General features: G+C 36.3%; 1 protein-coding gene across 5 annotated transcripts in view; it reads left to right on the forward strand.

Moving 5' to 3' along the window:
- The window catches only part of GABPA (GA binding protein transcription factor subunit alpha), a 38,512-nt gene extending 20,340 nt beyond the window's left edge, over nt 1–18,172 (forward strand). For all 5 annotated transcript variants that reach the window (XM_068546929.1, XM_068546932.1, XM_068546928.1 and 2 more), the window contains exons 6-10: nt 2,534–2,728; nt 6,508–6,561; nt 7,497–7,637; nt 7,877–8,069; nt 14,647–18,172. In XM_068546929.1, coding sequence (XP_068403030.1) covers nt 2,534–2,728; nt 6,508–6,561; nt 7,497–7,637; nt 7,877–8,069; nt 14,647–14,875 — 812 coding nt within the window. In that variant the 3' untranslated portion in view covers nt 14,876–18,172. The remainder of the gene's footprint in view (nt 1–2,533; nt 2,729–6,507; nt 6,562–7,496; nt 7,638–7,876; nt 8,070–14,646) is intronic.
- Nucleotides 18,173–19,320: the final 1,148 nt, after the last annotated feature.

The raw sequence follows: 19,320 nt of genomic DNA on the forward strand, positions 1-19,320 counted from the left end.
TCTCTCCTCTCTATGTTGATTACAGTGAAGTGGGGGTTTATTATTATTTTTTTGTTGTTTGCAGTTTGTTATTGCATTATTTCTGCTTCCTCTGGGTTCTGTTTTTCTGTTTATTTTTGGTCATCTAGTGGTTTCCTTTTAGTCTCTCAAATGTCTGATTATTTTTTACCATCTGTTCATATTTAAGAGTGAATAACTTTAAAGCTAATTAGTTTGAAGTCTGGAAGGGGTTTGTTCACTATGCTGGTAATATGGGGTGTTGGTCATTTTATTAAAAGATTTTCAAGTGTCAGCATATATAGATCTTTTTCCTGGGTCTCCCAACTTCTCTGGAAAATTGGCCAAACACCTGTCAGGAGTAGAAGGTTGGGGTGAGGATTTAGGGTTGATGTGTGTGTGTGAATGTTGCATTCTGGAAGTGGAAAGGGGAGTGGAGTGGGTGGAGAGGGTCTCACTCTTCGGTTTGTAGACCGGTCTAAAGTGTTCCTGGTGCCTACGTGGTGGGGAGATGCTTTCATTTCTGTCATTTCCCACTCATGTTCCTGTGAGTTTACATCTTTCAGAAGTTTCTTTACTGTCATTTTACTAAGGACTTAGAGAAAAGAGGCAGGGAGACCATGCATGGCAGTTAGTTATGTTAAACCAGAAGACCTGATATTATTTAAGAAAACAAGGCAGACTAACTATTTTCCCCTAACTTTTTGATCTTGATACTTTTTTGTTCATGTTTACATAAAATGTGCTTACTTGAACTTTGAAGTGTGTTTCAGGATAGCTTTTCTAACTTTCCAGAACTCCTTCTGTTTGTTGTTTTTGAGTAGTATTAAAAAATAGAGCCTCTTGCTTTCTCAGTTCCTGTCTGTTCCTTGACTTCACTTTTATCTGGACCTCCTCTTTCCCTTTCCCTTTCCTTCGAGTTTCGATACTACTCAATTTCAGTTCCACTCCCACCAGTTTCTCCTTATTGTGGTCTTCTCTTCTGGAAGTGATCCTTGGCTTAGTTTGAAAATTTCACAGGTGCTTCACTGCTCCATCCCCTTTAAGGCTGACCATGGACCTTTGTATTCCTCTGCTATTGGGTTGGGCAAAACTGTGCTTTCAAAGAATACTTCCTGGCTGTGTTCAGTTTTTTGCATGCTCAGGATGGAGAGTGAGATGTTCCTTTGCTTCCCTCTGCTTTCTCCTGCACAGATGCTGATACCATACAGGTCTTGTGACTGTTACTGCATTGTCTTCACCTGCATGTATTTTGGGTTCCATAGGGATATCATGTCACCTGGTTTAATTGTAAATGTCCATGGATTTTTTGGTTTTGCTCTCTAGTTGCTTTTAGTGGTGGGTTTTGTTTTGCTTTATGTGTGCATTCAGAGAAATTTTAAAACTTTGCTGCCATCTTCTTAGAATCTTCCTTCCTTAACTTCTTTGTGAAAAAAATCAAATAAAAAATCAATTCTGTGGCTTTCAATCCTGCATTATGTTTGATTCATTTTTACTGTAAATTGGCTCTTGATAAGTACCTAAGTGTTATTTTTCCTCACTTATTTTCTTATTGAATAGCATGCGTCTTGGGGACATATAATCAATACCATTTGGATAGATTACCTTCTCCGTGCAGAAATACCTATACCAAAATTAATTCAGCTAGTATTTATTAAAATTCTGTGAGTAGAAATTCCGTTACGTGCCAGGGATACAATCATGAACTATTTACACATGTTGGCCATCTTTTTTATTTGTGAATTCATTCAATAGTAAAAAATGATGAAGAAAATGAAACTATTTGGATTGGATTCACCTTTTATAGATTTAACAAATGTACGCACAAAGCGCCGTGGTAAGCTCTGAAGATTCAGTGGTTTACAAGACACAGTCCTTACATTTAAGGCCTCAAGGTTTTATAGGGGGAGACAGCTGAGTAGACATGCAATTAACGTGTTGTATTGTAAGTGCCACCATAAGGGTAAGTGCCACCATAAGGGTAAGTGCAGGAGCTACTAGCTTTTTACCAGAAGTAAAAGTAAAAAAAAAAAAAAAAAAAAAAAAGAAGAAGAAGAAGTAAAAGTGAGGAAAGATTACGTTCATATTTTGGAGAATACGTCTCCCCAGAAACCCCTTATAGTTTTTTTTTTTCAGTGCATCAAATCATACACTACTACAAAATAATTTTTAAAAACTTGTTTAATTTACTCCATTTCCTACAAGGTAATCATGTATTTTATTCTTCCATTTGGCCCACTGGAGAGCAGTTTTGCATTTTGTTTTTCTTGGGAAAATTCCAGACTAACTGATGGAGAAATAAATGAATCCATCAGAAATTTAGATTAAGAAATTGAAAAGGAGCTAAGGAGAAAATAGAGCATAAGAATCTTTTTTATTTCATATAATGAGTTTATTTACTTCACTTACTTGAAAAATAACAACCTGTCTGGATTTTATCTGCGTGTTTGTGTGTGTGTGTGTGTTGACAAATTAACTGTAAATTTATATAATATCTAAGATGCAACTAGGCCAATGCTAATATTTTTCTCTTTAGATCCCATACAGTGGTCCACAGACCAAGTCCTGCATTGGGTGGTTTGGGTAATGAAGGAATTCAGCATGACCGATATAGACCTCACTACGCTGAATATTTCCGGAAGAGAACTCTGTAGTCTCAACCAAGAAGATTTTTTTCAGCGGGTTCCTCGGGGAGAAATTCTCTGGAGTCATCTGGAACTTCTTCGAAAATGTATAAAATTGAAATTATTGTCTATTTGCATTGTAGCTTAAGTTTAGTTTTATTTCTTTATAACTTTGTTTTCATCTAAATTGTTGATTGATAATAGCAATAATAATTAACATTTATTAATTGTGTAAGGCTGTGCTGAGAGTTTTATATGTATTATCTCATTTGATCTTGTACTAATGCCACAGATCATTACTTTCCTTATCTTTTCAGATAGATAGGAATCTGAGGCTTAGAGAGCCCCTACAAGGTTATAGAACCTAGGGTGAGGCAGAGCCAGGATCCAAACCCAGGCAGACTAACTCTAGAATCCAAGTTCTGAAGTAAAATTCTATGCCCTGCATTTAGCTCTGTTCATATATTCTAGTTGTTGACTTCTGTTTCATCAGTCACTTCTGTCCTTTATGCTCATCTTCTAGAAATTTAAGATTATTTGTTCACAGATGGCTTCCCTCTCATTCCCTTCATTATTGGGATTAAATCTTTTAAAATGTCTTTTAATTGAATGGGATCTTAAGGGAGACAGGGGAAGTGTAAGTATGCAACCCACCATCTTGAATTGGAAGCCACTGGTTATAGTGTTACCATGTTGCTTGACAGACATTATTATAATTATGGCTGTCCAACAAAAAGAGCTCAAATAGATGTAAATTATTTTGCTTGAATTTTAATCCATCTTATATTTCAGTGACTGTTAAAATATCTTAGCAGTAACCCATTCCCTGACGCTGTTAAATAAATCAGGAATGCTAGCCAAACCCATATAGTTTTCAGAATTTGTGAATAGGACACTCTGACTTTGTTTTATAATGGTTATGGATGAAAATGTAACTGGTAGCATTTCATCCTACTGTGTACCCAGTAAGGGGACAGATCTGGTAGAGGGATTTTTCACAGTCATTTAATGTTTAGGGTTTTCATCTGCTGTTGAATAAGAAATGAGCTCTGTAAAGAGGCTTTCCTTCATTGTTTTTATTGGTAGTATCTCTCTTGTGTTGGTTCTCTTAAATATTAGGAGGAAAAAAATACTTAAAAGACTTATTACATTCATTATATTTACAGGGTTTATTTCCAGTTTCAGTTCCTATTAGATAAATAAGTTGAATGTTCTGGTTGAAAGTTTATCCTTGGCTTCACAGGTTTTCTTCTCTGCAGAGCTTTTCAGCTGAGTAAGGTAAATTCTGAATTGTTTCAGGTTTTTAACATGTAAGTTATGTTTACAGAAACATTTTCTTGTAGGGACTCTCGAGAATAGAACAAGGACAGTGTTTAGACTACAGTTTAGTTTTTCTCAAATTCATGGTTTTCGCTCTGTCTCCCGGGTCGGCACTTTTTGGTTGTTTCTCTCTGGTTCTCCCAGTGCATCTCAAATGTTAAAGCTCATTCGGAGACTTTTCCTAGTACAGGGGCCAGAGAAATCTTGTGTATCTTTCCATCTCCTTGCAGTCAGTAGTAGAATGGGTCTTCTTCAGAAGAGCTCTGCTCTGGAATTGTTTTGTTTTCCAAAGTAACAAAGCCCCAGAGCCTAGATGAGTATCTTAGGGAATTCCTTGCTTATCTGGCGGTGGTTCTTTGCCTGGTGAGGAAATCCCATCTGGTTTGGGAATCTAATTCTCAGAATCTGGGAATGGATAGGGTGATGTGTGAGGCTATTTCTGGCAGACTTTCTATAATTCACAAGCCTTACCTCTCAGAACAGGCTCCTTTGGGTCTAGTTCTCTGGCCCCTCCTGTAGAGTGAAGTCTACAGCATATTTCTGAACGGCATTTATTAACCCAGCATTTGTTACGTTTTCCTCAATGATCTACCAGGGAGGCGCAGTGCTGAACAGATAGCACTCCATCTTTACACATTTGTGTTAGTTTTCCCACCCGAGCCACCAGCGTCCTGCAGCTTCCCTTCTGGTGAAACTTCACCGAAGTCCTGCAATACATGGGGAAGATAATTAGGAAACGTTCCAGTAGGACCAGCGCTGTGATGTCCTTCTTCGTGTGAATATGTCTTCTGTCACCAAAGGCACAAAGCTCTCAGTTTGCTGAGGGTCTTCTTTAGAAAAAAGAATTGCCTTATACCTTTAGGGTCCAAAGTTTCTTCATAAAATGGCTCCAGACGCTCAGAGCTTTGTCCCTTAGGGCTCTGCTTCCTTCATGCATGACCAGGATTTGAGGGCTATAGAGGAATATGATAATTAGAGTGCCTGTGTGGGCTTGGACCAGCCTTTCCAAAGCCCCTCTCTTTCTGTGTTCTGCCTTGTTATCTTGAGAGTTCCCCAGGAAACAAACCAAACTCCACTCTGAAAATCAGGGCTGAGAAGCTGATCTTACAGATCAGTAATGCCTGTGCTGTGTGGCGGTGACTCTCTTTCGCCTCTTTTTGGTCTAGGGCACTGTGTTCATTTACAGTCACGAATGGAACAATTTCATTCCAATAGCACTTTGCCTTTTCAAGTTACTTTTATAAAACGTGAGGGAAAATATACCACAAATATAAAGCATGCATTTTTCTTCAAGAGGGGCAGTGGTTCTTGGGGAGAATGCTCAGAACTAGGAATGTGGATAAAAGAATAGTGTCTTCAATTTACTGAAAAGTTAACTCTGTTTCAGGCATTGTGCTTCTTAAAAATATTTTCCTATAATCCTTACAAGCACCTCATAAAGTGGTTAGGTGGGGGTATCTCATTTCAATATGAAGAAATCAGTGGTGAAGGTGGTTGAATAATTTACCATAGTCACACAGCCAGTAAGTGAGTGCTAAGATCAGAACCCAGATCTGAGGCTAGTTCCATGTAATTGTTTAAACTCCCAAACTCAGGACCCCCAAAGAAAGCTCCCATCTGATAGGTAGGATTCAGATCTCTTTTTAGTTTCCCAGTCCTCTCCAGCTCTGTGTCTTTAGTTGGATCCTGGCGTGGCATCCTAAGTAGAACTGTGTTGGGAGCCCAGGCCCCAGGACTCACTCAGTACACAGATGACTGCTGGTAGGTGCAATTTCAGTTCAAGAGAGAAGCATCCAGTCTATGACGGGCACTAAATAGGCTGAAGGAATATAGACTGGGAAGTGTAACTCTTGTCTGAGAGGTAAAGAATAGCATTTAAGTAGGGAATAGCAACAGATGAGTAATGAATGGTGCTCCAAAGGGTTACTAGGACCTTTTACACTGTAACTCGTGTTGAGAGCTGTATTTGTAGACATGTTAAATTATTTAGTTCAGTTGTGACACTGAGGACGGCTACAATTCCACTGAAAATTTGGCTGTCTTTAAGAAGAAGCATTCCAAAGTTAAAGCCATTTTATTAAAAAATGGATGTTAGAAAAGTAAATTATGATGCTCTCTCAGATCATCTTGAAGAGAAAGAACCTTTTTGATGAAGAAAGTGTATCTAAATAATTTCATTCTGATGTATATTCTCATCTTTGATCTGTTATTGAAGATTTCCTATTTTACATAAAACATAGATAAATAGATTTAGAATAGGTATTTACATTTAGAAAACCCTGGTTCTCTGAATAACTTTTCTGAACATGAAAAGAATTTGGAACTTTCCTTCTGCTACTTCTCGTAAAAATATCTTTTCCCTGTAAAATGACTATCAAGGATTTTTTTAGGTTATTATGCCAATAAGTTTCAATTGTTTGATGTTTTGCTTTTTTGTTTGCTTGGTTTTTGTTTTAGTTGTGGAGTTTTTTTTTTTTTTTTTTTTTTATTAAGTTGAATTTGACTGGATTGGAGTTTGCATTTCTGATTTAAGTGAAAACAAAAAATTTTTATATGTGTTCTTCAGATGTATTGGCAAGCCAAGAACAACAGATGAATGAAATAGTTACAATTGATCAACGTGAGTATTCATGTGCCCATAATATGTGGCCCATTTATCAGTAAGAAATGTTTTCTTTATTTAGTACTGCAAGGTATTAAAAAGAAAAACTAATTTTTAAATTTCGTATGAAGTATTTTAGATATACAAAGAAATAATAAGGTATAACCAACATCTGTATATACCATAAGAGATAAAACTTTATATATCAGGTTTACCTGTTATAGATCCCATTTTAAATGACTATCCTGAACTTGATGTTTATTATTCTATGCATATTTTATTTTATCTTTTTACCAACTTACATAACCATAAACACTTTAGGGCATTGTTGTATACACGTCTAAACTTTTGGGGAAAAATGGTGATATACTGTGCATATCCTTTTGTAACTTGCTTTTTTGTTTATCATTTATGAGACCCATGTTGATACACGTAGTTCAATTTTATTTTCACTGCTATGTATTATTTTTAAAACTTTGTGAACATCATTGAATGAATATTGTAAGAATGCATGTGAGATTCTCTGGTTGTAATATCATGGGGTTTCTACCCTTTCAACCTTACTAGGTAAGACCAAAGTTTTTCTCAAAGAGGGTATGTTTGTACTCTTATCAGCGGTGGAACGTGAATTCTCATTTGACCACATTCTCCAAAATTTGATAAACCATTTTTTATGAACAAATATTTTAAAAAATAGATTTTTTAAATAACTTTAATGTATCACTAGATTTATCACATCAATAAGTTTTTCCAAAATAAGGAGACCAACTTTTATTCGCCATGTTAAGATTCACAAACTGTAATACCGACATTATACCTTATCCTCTGAACTTGTGCTGAGGTAATTAGAGGGGCGTTAGTTAAACTAATTGCGTTTTATTTCTTTCAGTAATTTTTTTCACTGTTTGTATTGGAAGGAGAAAAAAAATTTTTTCCCTTGTCTTGCTTTGCAGCTGTGCAAATTATTCCAGCATCAGTGCAGTCTGCTACACCAACAGCCATTAAAGCTATAAATAGTAGTGCAAAGGCAGCTAAAGTACAGAGAGCTCCAAGGATTTCAGGAGAAGACAGAAGTTCACCTGGGAACAGAACAGGTATTTTTGCATTATCATCTGATATTTATAAAATTTGTCGAATTATGTATATTTCGTTTTATTTCACAGTATGAAAATGTGAATATGGACTGTTTCTCTGGCGATACTTAGCATTTGTAAAAAAAAATTTGTCTTTTTAGTGTGGCTGAGGTATGCACTAGAAGACCTGTGTGTTGTCTTTTGCCCTCTGTTAATCCATAGCATTGTGGTCAATGTTTGTCATTCTTGTCAATTTTTAGGAAACAACGGCCAAATCCAACTGTGGCAGTTTTTGCTAGAACTACTTACTGACAAGGATGCTCGAGACTGCATTTCTTGGGTTGGTGATGAAGGAGAATTTAAGCTAAATCAGCCCGAACTGGTTGCACAAAAATGGGGACAACGTAAAAATAAACCTACAATGAACTATGAGAAACTTAGTCGTGCATTAAGGTAAGAATTTTTATTACTTTTCTTTAAGTATCAAACCTTTCTAAAAAATAGCTTCTTATTCTAGTGTAAACACTATTATGTAATGATGTTAAAATACTTGTTTATAAAATGTTGTTTTCTTTATCTAAATAAAAACTAATTCACATTTATGTTAAAAATTACTTCTTAAAAATTTTTAGTAATAATTTGAGGTACATAGAGTTTTTTAAAAGATGATTCTAAGATTATTTGTTTTTATCTGATTGAAAAGCATGTACTATGTTTAAAACCAGCATATCTAATCTTTGAGGTTTCTGCTGTTTACATAACAGAGATGCTATCGTTTGGTATAGGTGAACTGAATGAGTGTAAATTCTAGCAAATATGTAGATATTGTCAATTTTTATAATTAGATGCAAAATGTCAACCCATTTCCCTGTTTTTCCTTCCCCCACAATCTGCCTAAATCTGAATATCCAAACTTTACATCAGTTGAGTTGGAGTAGAATAATTATTTATAATTTCTCGTAAGTGGTATGAAAGTTTTTGACATAATTACTGTCATAAATTATGCTTATTACAACAATAGAAATTCAGTATGTGCACTTAAGTATCTGAGAAGTAGGATATATAGGAATCATGTCTTTTTTTGGAAGAGTGAATTTGGTAAAGCAGTTCTGCCGTTTACCTCCGTATTCCTAAATAACATGCTTTTACTGCTACTTCATGTTTCACTAGAGCATTGTTTGTGAATTGCACACGGAGATTACGATTTACCTCTCATCATTAACACACACACCCTTCCCATCCCTTCATCCAAGTGTAATTATATAATTATGTGGAAGTGTTGGTTAGATCAGTATTTATTGTTACAGGATCATGGCATGTAAGTACTATTACATAGTTTATCATGATTATTTTTCTTTTCCAGAATGACCGTTTGTTTTCCTTAGCATACATAAGTAACTACAGTGCTTTATTTTCAATGTACTTATCACTTATTCAGTCTCAAACACTTTGCCAACTATCTGAAGATCCTTTCTGTATAATCAGTTTTGACAGTTGATGTGATTGTGTACATACAAGTCCCCTCAAAATTACAGATGAATTATTAGAATTAATAATTAAGATGTCACTTCTCCCCAGATTGGTGTAACTTTCAGTGCGGTAACTGCCTGAATAAATGTTTTCATAGAACTTGACAAGATAATTGTAAAATTTATATAGGAATATAAGGTATCATGATAACCAGGACACCTGAAGAAGATTAGTTAACAAAGTGGGAAGACTTGCTCTACAGGATATTGAGACTCACTGTAAAGCTACAACAACAGTAAGACAGTGTGCTATTTGCTTAGGATAGACAAATAGACCAAAGATTAGAGTAGATAGCCCGAATAGAACCAAGAATATAGGAACATTTGATTTAAAGATGGCAGTGGGGAAAAGACCTACTTTTCAATCAGTAGTGCTGGGACAGTTGACTATCCATATTGACCCCTTCCTCATAGCATACTAAAAATCAGTTATGTCGCTTGTAGCTCTAAACGTGAAAGTAAAATAGGGAGGCATCTAGAAATACCTACTTGACTTCAGTAGATGAGGAAAGACATTAACAGAGCCAAAAGCACTAACATAATGGAAAAGATCAATAAATTGGACTACATTTAAATTTAAAACTTCCGGTCATCAGAAACCATCATTAGGAGGGTGAAAGTCAAGCCACACATATCTGACGTAAGACTCTTACCTGGAATATCTAAAGAACTCTTACAAATCCATAGGAAAATAAGGAAAAATGGGCAAGAAACTTAAGCAGACACATTAGACTAGAGATTGTCCAAATGGCCAATGAACATATGCAGTGGTGCACAGCCTCATTAGTAATCAGGGAAATGTATTTTATTTATTTATTTATATTTATTTATTTATTGGCTGCGTTGGGTCTTTGTTGCTGCGCGCGGGCTTTCTCTAGTTGCGGCGAGCAGGGGCTACTCTTCGTTGCGGTGCGCAGGCCTCTCATTGAGGTGGCTTCTCTTGTTGCGGAGCATGGGCTCTAGGCGCGCAGGCTTCGGTAGTTGTGGCACGCGGGCTCGGTAGTTGTGGCTCACGGGCTCTAGAGCGCAGGCTCAGTAATTGTGGCACGCGGGCTTAGTTGCTCCGTGGCACGTGGGATCTTCCCGGACCAAGGCTTGAGCCCGTGTCCCCTGCGTTGGCAGGTGGATTCTTAACCACTGCGCCACCGGGGAAGCCCAGGGAAATGTATTTTAAAACCACAATAAAATGGTACAGTGCACATCCCAGAGTGGCTAAAATTAAAATAATTGCTTGTACCAAGTGTTGGTGAGGATATGGAGCAGTGGGAATGCTTCTGCACTTTTGGTAGGAATGTAAACTGCGGCCGATAACCCAGCAGTTTGTCTTCTAAGGAGGTACCAGACAAAAATGTACATACATGTTCACATGCATGCTTATAGCAGTATTATTTATAACATCCCCAAACCAGAAACCACCCAAAAATCTATCAACAGTAGAGTGAATAAATAAACTATAATATACAAGGGAATACTGTGTATCCATTAAAAATGCACTGATATGGGTGAATGTCACAAACATAATGTTCAGTGAAAAAAATCCAGACCCAAAAGAGTATATACTGGATTTATATAGTTGAGTTAAAAAAAAAACAGCAAAACTAAATTACAGCATTTATGGATGCATGTTTGGGTGATAAGACTATAAAAAGAAGCAACGGAATTATTATCATGAAACAGGATTGTGTAACCTTTTAGAGCAAGGGAGGGGTGATGACGGGGAGGCGCCGCAGAGGAGCTCTAAGGTGCTGACAGTGTTCTGTGTCCTGACCTGAGTCATAGTTAACAGGGGACTGTCCACTTTGTAATAAATCACTGAGCTGTTCGCTTTTGTGTCCTTTCTGTTTGTGTCATATATTTCCCAATTTCAAAGTTTTTTAAAAATATAAGATAAAAAAAAGGGGTGGGGAGAAAAGAAATCATATCCATGAAAATACAGGCATCGAGGCTTCCCTGGTGGCACAGTGGTTAAGGATCTGCCTGCCAATGCAGGGGACACGGGTTCGAGCCCTGGTCCGGGAAGATCTCACATGCCACGGAGCAACTAAGTCTGTGTGCCACAACTACTGAGCCTGTGCTCTAGAGCCCACGAGCCACAACTACCGAGCCCGCGTGCCACAACTACTGAAGCCTGCGCGCCTAGAGCCCGTGCTCCACAACAAGAGAAGCCACCTTAATGAGAGGCCTGCGCACCGCAATGAAGAGTAGCTCCCGCTCGCTGCAACTAAAAAGAAAGCCTGTGCGCAGTAACGAAGACCCAACACAGCCATAAATGAATGAATGAATGAATGAATGAATGAATGAATGAATGAAAGAAAATACAGGCATTGTGTACCTTTCTACTTTCTTCATTTTAGGGAGGAAACAAATGCAGTGAGTGCTGTTATATGTGGTCGTATGACGCATCTACTAGATTGGAGGAAGTATTAAGTAAAATTAAGTGTTAATTTAAATGAGAATGTATGTGTATGACGTTTTATAACCTCTTACCAAGAAACATATGATTATACCAACTCCATTTTTGTTTTAGAAATGTAAAACCACTTTCCCTCTTCATTTTCCTTTTTTCGCAAGTGTCTTATTTGTTACAGCCTTACATATTATGTAGAAATTTTCTTAAGAAATTGAAATGCCTACAGCATTTTAACTGGATGACAAGCGTTTGTGGTTTGTGGGCTGAGATCTAAATTCTGTATTAATGTAATTGACAAAAAAGGAGACAGGAGACTATGCCCAGTGTGTTACATCTCTTACTGGGAAAGTGAACATAACCATTATACTTTAGCTGTTCTAGAATTAGGGAAAGATGACATAATTTCCTGCATGTAGTCTTTTCATTAATGGATTTTTGGTTAAACTGAGTGATTTTTATAATAAAATCCTGCTAAATGTGATCGTTTGTGCCACTGGTCCTTTTGCAAATAGTTGTTTCTTTTGTAACAGCTCTTCGTCAAATGGCGCAAATGGGCAGTGCAGTTTTAAAGTAAAGTCTCCAAAATCTGCCAGCCCAGAAAAGTTTCGACTTACCTTTTTTTCCTATTATTGGAATTGGCAGTGCATTTGGGGTAAATAAAGTCTGTTTTCCAAAGTAAGTATAAATCCAACTCTGTTTTATATCCATAGAAAACAGCAATAAACCAGACTTCTAGAGTGATTTACCCAAATGTACCTGTGTAGGTTTAGAAACATTGTTTCTTTTTTTTTTTTTTTTTTAATTAATTTATTTATTTTTGGCTGTGTTGGGTCTTCTTCGTTTCTCTGCGAGGGCTTTCTCTAGGTGCGGCAAGCGGGGGCCACTCTTCATCGCGGTGCGCGGGCCTCTCACTATCGCGGCCTCTCTTGCTGCGGAGCACAGGCTCCAGACGCGCAGGCTCAGTAGTTGTGGCTCATGGGCCTAGTTGCTCCGCGGCATGTAGGATCTTCCCAGACCAGGGCCCGAACCCGTGTCCCCTGCATTGGCAGGCAGATTCTCAACCACTGCGCCACCAGGGAAGCCCAAGAAACATTGTTTCTTTATGATGTCCTCTTTTATGTTTTTCTGTATCCTCTCTTTTTTTTTTTTTTAAGCCCTTTTGCTTACTCTTTTGAGGCTCCCTGTTGGTTTGGAGAATTTCTCTGAAAGGGGAGAGCCTTTACATATTAAAATGATAAAGATGAAAGCATAGCTACATAATAAAGGATTTTGTACAAGACAGAGAGGAAATGGACATTCCAACAATCCAAAGGATATGTGTATTAAATTTTTATTCATATTATATGAATAAAGCTATATATCAATATAGCTTCTGTTTTCTAGAGGGCTATATGTGGCAGTCATTGTGTGCTAAGCACTTTACAAAGATAATCCTTTTAATCTTCAACAATTCTATTAGTGTTAATACTGTTTTTAATGTCATTTTATAAATGAGGGATAAAAGCTTAGAGAAAATGTGCCTTTCCTGTGGTCACAGAGGGTAATAAGTTGAGATGTTAGGTTTTGAATCTCGGCGTTCTGATTCAGAGCCCTTATTCTTAGGCTCTGTTACTGCTCCCAAGGTTTTTTGTTTTGCTTAGTAATGTTTATTTATTTATTTATTTTTAAAAATTTATTTATTTATTCTATTTACGGCTGTGTTGGGTCTTCGTTTCTCTGCGAGGGCTTTCTCTAGTTGTGGCAAGCGGGGGCCACTCTTCATCGCGGTGCGTGGGCCTCTCACTGTCGCGGCCTCTTTTGTTGCGGAGCACAGGCTCCAGACGCGCAGGCTCAGTAATCGTGGCTCACGGGCCCAGTTGCTCCGCGGCATGTGGGATCTTCCCAGACCAGGGCTCGAACCCGTGTCCCCTGCATTGGCAGGCAGATTCTCAACCACTGCGCCACCAGGGAAGCCCCCAGTAATGTTTATTTTTAAATCAGTGTTTCATCGTAATTTTTGAAAATATGTTTTGAAGGTTTAGTACGTAAAATTTTAGAGTGCTTAGCATTGAAATTTTGTTCTGAAGTTTCCTTGGATAATAACATTAAATATTTTATATAAACTCAGTGTTAATTGCTATTGTGATAGATACAATGCTAGGCTTCTTCTTATGGAATAATCTGTGAAATATTGTAAGAAGTCCAAATTTTTTAATTTTATTTATTTATTTATTTACATCTTTATCGGAGTATAATTGCTTTACAATGGTGTGTTAGTTTCTGCTGTATAATAAAGTGAATCAGCCATACATAAACATATATCCCCATATCTCCTCCCTCTTGCGTCTCCCTCCCACCCTCCCTATCCCACCCCTCTAGGTGGTCACAGAGCACTGAGCTGATCTCCCTGTGCAATGCAGCTGCTTCCCACTAGCTGTCTATTTTACATTGGGTAGTATATATAAGTCCATGTCACTCTCTCACTTCGTCCCAGCTTACCCTTTCCCCTCCCCATGTCCTCAAGTCCATTCTCTACATCTGCATCTTTACTCCTGTCCTGCCCCTAGGTTCTTCAGAACCATTTTTGTTAGATTCCATATATATGTGTTAGCATACGGTGTTTGTTTTTCTGACTTACTTCACTCTGTATGGCAGTCTCTAGGTCCATCCACCTCACTACAAATAACTCAATTTCGTTTCTTTTTATGGCTGAGTAATATCCCATTGTATATATGTGCCACATCTTCTTTATCCATTCATCTGTTGATGGACACTTAGGTTGCTTCCATGTCCTGGCTATTGTAAATAGAGCTGTAGTGAACACTGTGGCACATGACTCCTTTTGAATTATGGTTTTCTCAGGGTATATGCCCAGTAGTGGGATTGCTGGGTCGTATGGTAATTCTATTTCAAATTTTATTTTCTGTTTTGTTTGTTTTGTTTTTGGCCGCACCACACGGCCTGTGGGATCTTAGTTCTGCAACCAGGGATCGAACCCCGGTCCACGGAAGTGAAAGCCCACGTCCTAATCACTGGACCGCCAGGGAATTCCCAAGAAGTCCAAATTTAAAATTTTTTTATATAGTCCTAATGTGTTTTCTCTTTTTTAAAGGTATTATTATGATGGGGACATGATTTGTAAAGTTCAAGGCAAGAGATTTGTATACAAGTTTGTCTGTGACTTGAAGACTCTTATTGGATACAGTGCAGCAGAGTTGAACCGTTTGGTCACAGAATGTGAACAGAAGAAACTTGCAAAGATGCAACTCCACGGAATTGCCCAGCCGGTCACAGCAGTAGCCCTGGCTACTGCGTCTCTGCAAACAGAAAAGGATAATTGAGCCCAGGACCTTTTGGGAGTCCAAGGTCTCTCTTAAATGTTAGAGCAAGTATTGCTCTTACCTTTATTACTGAATTTGAATCTTCTTTTATTTCTAGACCGTACAATCTGTTGCATGATTTTTTGTATAAATATTTCATACTCTTGTGAATTTGGATCTTTTTACTTTGAGCATATATTTTAGAAAATATGTATGTTAAACGATCACCACAACGTCTTCAGGCAGGTTCATTGTGGGATGGTTTGTTAACAGTCAAGAAAGCTAAGCTGGTCAGTATTAATGTCTCGCCCCACCAAAAATAGCCAGTAGCTATTGATGAAAAATAAATGAAAGTATCTCCAGGAAACAGTCTGGCTTAACTACTTTTGAAAATATAACTGTTTCCCCTCTCTGCTGCTTTAGATGTTGCTTTACATAGAACCAGAAAATGGAATTTTTCACAGCTGAAGCATGTATGCCTGTTTCATCTAATCAAGCAGAGCTAAAATAGTCATATCAAATAAAATGATAATATTGATAAATTACTGAACTAAGAACATTATTAAAGTAATTTATATATTTGCAAGCAAAGGACAGTAAAAAGACTGGCAGAGGAACAGTGCTGAAGAAAGAGATCCAGGTTTAAATCTGGCTTTACTCAAGCCAATTTTAAGAATTTACTGTATAGCTATTTCATAATGTCAGGCCAAGAGTTTAAGTTATTATAAGAGAGGCATTAAATTCTAATAAACCAACTATTACAAAAATTCTCAAATGATCTCTGCTTTCCCTATCAGAGATTTAAAAAACTGAAAAAGTATACCTCAACCCGAAAATAAAAGTTTGGTTTAGTTTGGTTTGGTATGACTTTTTTTTTTTTTTTTTTTAATTACCCTGTAGTGCTGGTTTATTATACAAAGCAGCTTATATAGTCCTGGGTTTCTGATGAAGTGAAGACTTTAAATCAGTCAGTAGTACTTTACCTTTCAAGACATTAGTAAATTACTTGCAAATAGTTTTAAAAGGAAGTTTTGAACTCCAGTGTAGGCAGACTTTTCTTAAGACAAAATTTCCCATGTATTTAATTTTTTCCTTTGAATATTATATATGAGTGTACAGATATCTATATGTCCAGTTGACCATCTTATATATATATATACATGTACACACATATAAATGAAGACATAATATTCAAAGCAAAGATACTTCAAAAGGTGATAACTCAAAAAAAAAAGGTGATAACTCATTTAAAAAATTCTTTAAAAATTAAATAATTCTTACACATATGTAAAACTGTTTACTTAACACAAGCCAATACGAAACAGAAATGGCTAGAAATGTCTTTCTTTTTTTCTTGCTTGCTGTGCTTGGTTTCCTTGCTTTTTTTCTTTTTGTTTTAAGATATTATGCACGAATCATGATATGAGATACTGGCAAATAATCCTCTTATAGCAGAAGATTGATTCTCAAATATTACTTTATGTACCTTCTCCCTCATCATCGCCTTTAAATCCATCCCTCTAAACAGCTTAATAAGAGCTCAGTACTTCTGACTAACTAGGAGGAAAGTGCCGTGCTAATGCGGTCAGAGAGGCGCTGCCAGCAGTGGCTGCCGCTAGTGCTAAATGGTGGTTTGGAGAGAGCCATAGGGCAGGGGTCTTAGGGGCAACGCGTAGAGGAAGGCGTCGGTGACCTGCTTTTCTGGGAACCTCAGATCATACTACTAAGTGTTCGGACTGCTGTCGGACTGCAACGTGTAATGTCACGTCATTCATATTTTTATTGTGTCTAAGTCCTCTAAGACCCTGCAGTAGAATCTAAAAAGAATAAAATTTGTAATTTCCATTTTTACCTTTTTATAAACACATACAGAATAGACTGACAAATTATTAGTTTAATTTGGATGCTGTGATTGCAAGAATATCTGAATAGAATAGCAATATGAAATAATATATAGAAGCTCTAGTTCAGATAACAGATAGCCAAAAAGAAGGTTTGCACCATCCTCTTAACGGCCTGGGAAGTTGACAAGTCACTTACAGTTTTAAAATAATAATAATAAAGTTTACTCTTCTGGTATGTTATCAAGAGCTTAAAAATATTGACTTTTTGATTTAAAATGCTTTGGGGGAGACATGTTAGAGTTTTAGCCAAGATGACAGATTTCCGTTATGTCTCAACTGTATGTATATATATTTTTAAGACAAGGAACACCCATATTTCTTCTAGATCCCTAAAATCAAACTATTATTTCTTTTTTCCTTATGTGTTCCTCAGATACTTTTTTTTTTTAAAACCACATTCTATCCATTTTCTTCCTTTTGCAGTTTTTATTTTATTCCTCATTATCATTTGAACAGAGACAGTTCTCATACATGATCAGGTGCTGTTTCTTTTTTCTTCTTTGCCTCTCACCATTGTTTTCTGCACCATAGCATAAGTAATGAGACTAATTTCCCCAGTTGACTCAAGAAACTTCTGTTACTTTGTCTCAACTTATAAATAAACTATTTCCATTGTCCTTATTGAGGTTGCAGTTATCAGAAGCCAAGTAGTCTTTTCTCTTGTTGAAAGATAACTTGTGTTCTGAAAGAAAATATAATATAATTTGCTCTGCTTTTATGAATGAAATTTCCATAGAAGAATTTACAATATATTCAAAAGGGAGAAAGATAAAATTATTGGCCATCTTCCATACCATGTAAGTACAAAAATAATGAAGTGTGTTCAGTTTTGTTTTAAAGCTTTTTTTCCACATGAGATTCTCATTGAGCCAACTTTCATACATATCTTGCTGCCCTTAAGTTTAGAAATTTGTGTTGGCATCAGAAAATCAAACAAATTAGGCAGAATTGCTCTGTGGTTGATTGTCACATGAATCGACTCATCACATTTATTTTTGTGTCAGTCTGTGTCAGTTAATTAGGAAAAATTGTTTAGTTGTTTTTCTCCCCTGAATAAATGGTGAAATTCAACTATGATATTTCTTTAAAGGATTGTATTGTGCCTCCGAATATTTTTGGTGAGGTCTGCTGTTTTACATATTCATCATTTTATGCTACTGCCTTTTAAAAAGAACTAATGTATCTTTGAAATAGCACAAAAATGTTTTAAAATTCATAATTTCAAAACAACATGTGACTAACTTAATGTCTTCATATCTAGAGGGTATAAAAATATTGATATTTCAGTGATATTTCACTTGCTGCCAGAAAAAAATATTCTCAATCTTTTGTAAGAGGGAAGAGGATTTTTGCATACCTTTTTACTCTTTAAATAAAGACACTTGTACTGTCATGACAACAATTATGTATTTCTTTGTGGCTTTTTTTTTTTTTTTGTAATTTTACATAAGACAGTTATTTTCTATTTTTACTCAGATAAAAAAATATTTGTGCATAAAATGTAAAAATAGTAAAATGAGAAAAATAAAACTATTATACAGTATATTTCTGTGTTTTTTAGAAGTTTTTTCCCCATCATACAGATAGTCTCAAATTCCTGGGATATTAGGTTAGATGAAAATATGACAGTTCACATCTAGTATATTATGCATATAATTCCCATATACTTTACTTAAAAACTATCAATTTGGGAAGAACAAATTCCACTGAACTAAAATTAGGTGTTAGAGAGTTTAGTCTTAAGAAAATAAATGAAAACCCCATCCACAAAGCTGAACTGTTTCAGAATAGCAACAGAAGAAATGGTAACACTGAGTACTTGTCAGAAGGGAAGTCGATGATCGTTAAAATAGAAATTCTTAGTAAAGTTTGTGGGTTTCTTGGTTTGTTTTGTTTTTAATTATGAAAAATGACCTCTCCATGTTGGCTGAGAAACCAGGACCAGAGTATAGAGGGGTGAAAGGGGACAGGAGAAAAACCTGACTTAAGCTTTTGTTTATGGTCAAGCAGTGATCACATTTTGACTGACATGCTTTAAAAAGAAACAGTTTGAGTGAAATAAACTGCTTTTCACACTGTCTAATTTTATCTAGTTTGAAGTGATGAAAAATCATCAGTTAGGAAATTAGTGAGGTATGTTTGTCCTCCCAAGACACTTTTTTTGTGTACAACTTTAAAGCTTAATTTGCAAGCTAATAAGCACATGTTTAAAAGACTTTTTACTACTGGCAAACTGATTTAGAACGCGACTTTTAAATTTTTCTGTGGTGTGAAGGATGACTTTTTTATTTCCAATTTGTCACAGACTAAAACTTTTATAAAATAAAAAGTGAATTAATGTGGGGAGGGGGAAATGGGGAGTTGTTTAGTGGGTAGAAAGTTTCAGTTTTACAAGATGAAAAAGTTCTGGAGATTGGTCACACAGCAATGAATATACTTAACACTACTGAGTTGTACACTTAGGCATGGGTAAGATGATAAATTTTATGGTACGTGTATTTTACCACAAAGCTTTTTTTAAAAAAAAATCAATTACCAGGAGAATTTAAAAATTCAATTAAC

Source organism: Eschrichtius robustus, chromosome 6, assembly GCF_028021215.1.
Source record: "Eschrichtius robustus isolate mEscRob2 chromosome 6, mEscRob2.pri, whole genome shotgun sequence".
In the NCBI taxonomy this organism is placed as follows: Eukaryota; Metazoa; Chordata; class Mammalia; order Artiodactyla; family Eschrichtiidae; genus Eschrichtius; species Eschrichtius robustus.